The sequence below is a fragment of a genome, unplaced genomic scaffold, assembly GCF_019419815.1.
Source record: "Pyrus x bretschneideri cultivar Hongxiangsu unplaced genomic scaffold, Pyrus_bretschneideri_v1 Contig77, whole genome shotgun sequence".
NCBI lineage: Eukaryota > Viridiplantae > Streptophyta > Magnoliopsida > Rosales > Rosaceae > Pyrus > Pyrus x bretschneideri.
Genome location: NW_025999817.1, coordinates 453,652 through 461,026, shown reverse-complemented (window position 1 = coordinate 461,026; position 7,375 = coordinate 453,652). Strand labels below are relative to the sequence as shown.

Sequence of the window (7,375 nt, the reverse complement as noted above, 5' to 3'; positions counted from 1 at the left end):
TTGTTTACTGGATACGAACCCGACATATCGCATCTACGTATTTTTAGTTGTGAGGTTTATGTGCCGATCTCGTCACCCTTACGTACAAAAATAGGGCCTCAGCGATTGATGGAAATTTATGTCGGATATGATTCTCCTTCGATTATTCGTTACTTAAAACCTTGACAGGCGATCTATTTACCGTTCGTTTCGTGAATTGTCACTTCTATGAGACAGTCTTCCCGTCATTAGGGGAAATCAAAACGTCAATGTTCCTGAAGAACGACACGAATTATCGTGGACAGCCTTCACTTTGTCTCATTTAGATCCCCGCACTGCTTAGTCTGAAACTGAAGTGCAACATATAATATATCTCCAGAGCATAGCTCAGTGCATGCCAGATACTTTCACGATCTAGCACGAGTGACAAGATCACATATTCCAGCTGCAAATGCGCCTACAAAGATGGATATACCAAATGTACAATGAACTTCCCTCTTGGAGGTCTGGGACGTCAATCTTGGTGATCTACGTACATTAGCGGCTAGCCAATCATTTGCCCCTACATAAAAGTGTGGCAAGCCTTTTGGTTCAAAGGATTCACACCCCTGGAAGAAGAAATCCAAGGCACAAGGTCCCGAAGATTCTACCGAGAATTCGACTATCGCTTACTCATTTTATCCAACTCATGAGGAATTTCTAGATTACGGAAGCGTCTTTGAAGAGACGAATCCTCCTCTTAAGAATCGTGAGATTTCGGTTTATTATGCTAGCTTAGATGATGTGTAGCGTAGAAATGAGATGATCATCGATGATGCCTTAGCATTTGCAGTAGCTATTGAGATTATGTAGAATGATGACATTAAACAGCGTTCCGTTGATGAATGTCGATGTAGAACTGATTGGTCAAATTGGAAACAAGCAATCTAAGTCAAACTCAATTCGCTTGAGAAACGTAAGGTGTTTGGACCTGTGGCACTTACTCCTTCACATATGAAGCATGTTGGCTACAAGTGGGTTTTCGTTCAGAAGCGTAATGAGAATAACAAAATTGCGCGGTACAAAGCTCGTCATGTTGCGCAAGGTTTCTCACAATGCCCCGGGATTGACTATGACGAAACTTATTCACCTGTTATGGATGTGATTACTTTTCGCTATCTTATCAGTTTGGTAGTTTCCGAAAAAACTGAGTATGCAGCTGATGGACGTAGTAACTGCATATCTCTATGGGGATCTTGAACAAAAATTTATATGAAAGTTCACGAAGGACATACATTGACTGGATCAAATATTTCCAAACCCCGGAACACACTCTCAATTCAGCTGAGGCATTCACTTTACGGTTTGAAACAATTCGTAAGAATGTGGTATAACTGTCTTAGTGAGTATTTGACCAGTCAGGGATATGTGAACAACGAACTATGCCCTTGTGTGTTCATTAAAAAGTCACATTTCAGATTTACGATTGTTGTAGTATATGTCGATGACATGAACCTTATTGGAACTCCTGCAGAGATCATGAGAACTGCCATGCACCTAAAGTCAGAATTTAAGATGAAAGATCTAGGAAAAACTCAATACTGTCTTGGTCTCGAGATAGAACACCGTTCAGATGGAATCCTAGTACATTAATCAAACTACACCCAGAAGGTGTTGTGCTACTTTAATGAGGATAAAGCGAAGCCTTCGAGTACTCCTATGGTCGTTCGATTGCTAAATGCAAAACGAGATCCCTTCCGTCTGAAGGAGGATGATGAAAAATTTTTGGAGCCTAAAGTTCCTTATCTAAGTGCGATAGGCGCTTTATTATACTTAGCTCAATGCACTAGACCAAACATCTTTTGGCAAGATACAGTACTGCACGAACACGTAGACACTAGATTGGCATGAAAGACATCTTCTGTTACCTTAAGGGTACTACAGATTTGGGCTTGTTCTATCCCTACGGATCCTCGAGTCATGCCGCACCCCTTATTTCTCGAGTCGATTCTCACCTTGTTGGTTATGTCAATGCATGATACTTGTTTGATCCGCACAAGGCTTGTTCTCAAACGGGGTACCGTTGGAGGCACTGCAATCTCTTAGAGGTCAATTAAACAAAGCTTAGTTGCCATTTCGTTTAACCATGCTGAAATTCTTGCCTTACATGAAGCAACTCGGGAATGCTTTTGGTTGAGAGCAGTTATGAGCTATATTTGAAGCTCCTGCGATCTTTACCCCATCGTTGATGTCCCGACGACGATCTTATAAGACAATGCAGCATGCATCGAACAACTCAAGAAGGGTTATATCAAAGGAGACAACACCAAGCACATTGCACTAAAGTTCTTCTTTTCACATCAACAACAAGAGCATCAGAAGATTGAAGTCACGCAAATCTGTTCGCAAGACAATCTAGCCGGCCTCAACTTCTGCATGATGCTAAATCTACCTTGAGTATTTACACACTCAAGGGGGAGTGTTGTAAACTTTCCTAGTTTATATGTGATTGTGTAAATACTAGATTAGATTTTATTCTAGTTATCCTTTCCTATTACAACGTGTATTCCTTGGGGATGAAGGAATTTCTTCTCTCCTTTACTACTATAAATAAAGGCACTATGTAGGAGGGATAACATACACATTCCCCTACAATTCTACAAACACATCTCTCTCAATCTCTCTTCTCCTTGCCGCCGGCCCCCTTACCCTTGTCAGATAAAATAGGCTATAACACTAACTAAAGCGCGCAACATACCACATTCATTTTCCTTGTGTAAACTTTATTTAAAGGATCTTTCACTCTTCAATCGTCATTGGATTTCTTCATTACCAGTTTGCAAGTAAGCCTTGGATTTCATGAATTTTGGGATCGAGCAAGCCGTTACCTGTTATTTCAAGAGGTTTATCAACATAACAAATCCTTTTCTTTTTCAAAAGAAAAATTATTTGGAAAAAGAATGGTTCCGTTTCTTGTCGATTCCTCATATGTTCATAGTTTGTCATAGAAACAAGAATGAAGTTCTCAACACTTGGAATGTGGAAATATGATTCGACATGAGCATAGAAAATAAACCGAGAAGCAGCGTTACTCCAAACCCTAATTAACAAGGTGATCGAAAAGGCTCTCAAGAAATTACATTTTCTCATTCCAAATATCCTACTTTTGCTTTCTTGTCTACCATGGACAATCGAACCCGCATACAGACCTTCATTCCTCACTAAATTCTTCAATCCAAATAGAGGAAATGTAAGTGCTAAGAACATATGGGATTGGAATCATACATTCATCAAACAAGTTGACAAGTGACATGATATACGTCAAATTCTTTTTCTTCGTTTCCTAATTTGTTGCGATTGCTGCATTGATTGCACGGTCGTAATGAAGTGTTCAATTTAAAAAATAGTGATTGTACCCTTATTTTGTTCTAGAAATAGTGATAGTACCTATATTTAGTTTAAGAAAGAGTAAGGGCTGGTTTGGTATCGCTGTGCTTTGAAAAAAAACTGCTTCTACTGTGCTGTGAGAATAAGCAGCTGTGAAATAAAGCAGCAGAGTGTTTGGTAAACTTTTTGTAAAAGTGCTTTTGAAAAAAAAAAAAAAAAAAAAAAAAAAAAAAAGCAGTATTATAGTATTTGATAAACTTTTATGTAAAACAGATGTGAAAAAAAACTAGTTTTTCAAAGCTGGGTTTTGCAGCTTTGTGTTCTTGGCTTTCTTTCACCCAAAGCTATGAAAAAAAACTGAAGCTAAATGTTTACCAAACATAAAAAAGCTCTCAGCTTTTTTTTATAACCAAGTTTTTTAAAATCACATCAGTACCAAACTAGGGCTAAGTAGTACTAGTGTTTAGTTTAAGATAGAGTTGGCTTTTAGTTTAAGAAGTAGTACCAAACTAGGGCCCTTAAACTTTTGTCATTTTCATTATTGTTTAAGTCGTTTTCATTAAATTTTAAGTTCTTTTCATTAAATAAAATTATTAGATGATTTTTGGTTAATAAAAAGTTTAGAAAAGTCATTTTCATTAAAGCTCATTTTTTTAATCATAAAAATAAAATCCAATATTCAATAAGCCCAACATATTTTTGGTTATTGTCTGGACATGTTGTTTTCCTTTTTGTCTTTATGATAAAAAATAATTCACTAGGTGGTGTGTTTTTTTTTTTTTTTTTTTTGGGTTCGTAAAAGGCAGTAAAATTTTCCGTTTCTTTTTTTTTTTTTTTTTTTTTTTATGTATGCATATATATATTTTTTTCATTTTGCAAATAAATGTTTCAATTATGTTATTAAAACAGTAAATCTTGGAACTTATCAGCATTAAGGCATTAAAAAAATGTATCAAATATCTGGCACCAAAATGAATCATGATAGTCCGATATTTCATAGAAAGATTATAATGTCAAGAGCAATTTTTCAGTTTTTATACGAAAATTAATAAATAAATACAGGACCTCAAATGCAAAGTAAGGACATTTAATTCATGTCGCTATTCCAGGATCCACAAAGAAAAAAGGAAGTGAGTTAGACAAAAAGAGAAAAAAACTTGTAATGCTTATAACAATTTGAGTTGCAAGCCGCAAAAATAATGCTCAAGTGTGGATCAGATTACACGTGAAACACATATCTGAGTTTAATATAATATCAGACCAACACAGGGCCTCTTACAGGCTACATCCATCATCACCGATATGAGTTGTATAATTTCGAATATTCATCCGTCCCTCAAGGTATTCAACAAGGACAACATTTGTAATTCTGTAAGTAAATATTATTTGTAGATGCTAGTTTATTTATTTATTTGTTAACTTTGGTACTAATCGCATTTTCATTATGAATTTTTTCCGATTCTAACAAGCGGTGTAAGAGAACTTTTGTTTGCCTTTATTTCCATGGCCTCATCAAACCATTCAAAGCCAAAAAACTTTGTATTCTGTTCTATCAAACTAGCAGATCGACCTGCTACTACATTCTATGAGCTTCATCAAGAATTTAAGTCGATTCCAATGTTTATTCCATTGTAAGCGATAGGAGCAAACATCCACATATCATCCGAGCTTAAGAGCTGCAAAATAGAAACCGAAAAAACAATATTATTAGACTTGAACCAACGTGGATACATTTCAAGGTGTCAGTTCTCTTTCTTTTGCTATTACCTTTATCTGAAGCTGTAAGAACTTCACATACTGGACAGCCTCCTCAAGCATTGTGCTGATATCAACCTGCATTGCCCAAAAAAAAAAAAAAAAAAAAAAAAATTATATTATGAGAACGTAGTTACCTGAGCTCTTAAAAAAATTACAGTAAATCTTATATTATTAGTGTTTACATGCCGACAATTACCTTTGTTCCATTTGGTACAAGGTTCTGTAAAATTCTCAGCCTCGCATTTATATTTCCTCTTCTTTTCTGCAGGATATGCATAGAAACTTAGTCGATTTTATCTCGACTAAGATAACATGTCGTGAACCATAATATAAGAAATGTCAACTATGAAGAAAGTTGAGGTTCTACCATAAAACCAACTGCCAATAAGGGGAGGAGCCCAACTTACTTATAAGCACATAAAAGGTCTCTCATTTTTCCGATGTGAGATTCATACTCTCAACAAACTATACCTCTATTGGAACAAACAATTTTGATACAATGAACTAAGCGTGATACAGTGATTTTCCATTCAAAGAATTATACATTTTCTACTTTCAAGACTTTCAACATCCTGATCCCTCTAGTATTGATCCAATAGAAATCATTTTTTTTCTTTCAAGAAATTGGTAAGTATGTACTTCAGAGCACTTTATGGACTTACCCTTGCATATAGGCTTTGGGAATCAGTTGCTGATCCCTTACTGGCTTTTTTCCCTTTTGGACTCAAGCTCGAAGTACTCACACCTCCACTCAGATCCTGATGAGAAGCATGAATGGAGTCATAGTCCCCTGAGCAGCTACTGCTTGAGCTCTGCCCTTTGGTGGTTTTATCATTATCTTCAACGTTTCCCCTTAACACCGCCTTTTGGCCCTTCTTCGCCTTCACATTCCTCTTCTTTTGCACCTACAATATTTAGATATTTACTTATGATTATTGGAGATGCTCACACATTCTCGTTTCTTCAAGAAAAAAAGGTGGTGCTTTCCACACGCCCATTTTCACTTCCACACACACCCTGTTAATTTTGTCCTTTGTATCTCTTCAATTTTTTTATCCGAGTGCCAAAAATTGAGAGGGGTGTGTATAGTAATACCCAACCAAAAAAACATAGGACAGAAAAAAATGCATCACCAAGTGCATGAAAGAGAGAGATTAATTAAAGCTTGATCTTGTGTATACTTACATCTACTGAACTGCAAGGCCTTTTCTTAGAACCTTCGGAAACCATAACTTCATTTTCCATTGCAGGTTCCCATATCGTCATCTCATGATCAGACTCCCTATTAAGCTGCAAAAGCTTTTCATAAATAGCAGCTCCCGGCTGGTTTTCAATATTGACATTGCTCAGTTCTTGGTGATGATCCATGCCATATTCTTTGCCATGAATGAGAATCAAGTCGGTAGCATTGGCATCCGACGGACGAAATGCTTCGGAGTTGTGGTAACTTGTTTCCATAATACGGTTAGGATTACCATTGTAGTGGTTTGTTTCATTATTGCTCATAATATAAGCACTAACATTTGAAAAATAAAGATTAGCAATTTCTGAAGAGTATTGTGAACCTTGATAAATGCCTTCCATGTTAGATTTTGAAAAATCATAGCTAGGACAAATTGCACATGGGATTGCTGAGCTTGAAGCCTCATTCATCTCATTTGTGACGCAACAGTTAGAGAGCAACTGGGACATGAACTCCGCCTCCTCATCGGAGGAGTACATTGCACCAAGTGAACTCCATCCACCATTTGCAATAGCTGCTGCAGATTCCATGTATGCTAAATATATAGAGCAAGTCTTTTTTCTTTTCTTTTAGTGCTAATAATTGTGAAAGCCAGACTTGTTTGATGCTCTGGGACGAAGGAGAATGGGGGGTATTTATAGACAGGAATTAATATTAGCCAACTGTTGAATTCCAAATAGAATTTCCCTTACTAATTCTTAATTGCCAATCATTAGCATGAAATAGTCTATAATCTTTACACGATCATCGGCATGGGGCCTTGTACAGCTAAGAAAGGGACCAATTTCTATGGAAATAATTTATAATTAAATATTGTCAACATTAAAAAATAGAATGGTGTTACTCACACACTTATTTTTACTTTCTACACACGCATCTCATTTTGACCGTTAAATTAAATGAATTGAAGATAATCTAAAGACAGAAATTAATAAAAGTGTGTGCAAAATAAAAAGAAAATATGAATAACAATAGCCAAAAAATATTGAACAGAAAAACAGAAACCGAACGAATTGAAGTTACAGTCAA

At 36.2% G+C, this 7,375-nt stretch overlaps 1 protein-coding gene across 1 annotated transcript; it reads right to left on the bottom strand.

Moving 5' to 3' along the window:
- Window positions 1-4,940: 4,940 nt before the first annotated feature.
- On the bottom strand, window positions 4,941-6,876 carry LOC103940729 (transcription factor bHLH84-like). The gene is made up of 5 exons (XM_009350892.2): window positions 6,289-6,876; window positions 5,766-6,008; window positions 5,300-5,365; window positions 5,113-5,178; window positions 4,941-5,021 (listed from the first exon to the last, which is right to left on the bottom strand). The coding sequence occupies exons 1-5, from the start codon at window positions 6,874-6,876 to the stop codon at window positions 4,941-4,943; spliced, it is 1,044 nt and encodes a 347-aa protein (XP_009349167.2).
- Between the last annotated feature and the right edge of the window lie 499 nt (window positions 6,877-7,375).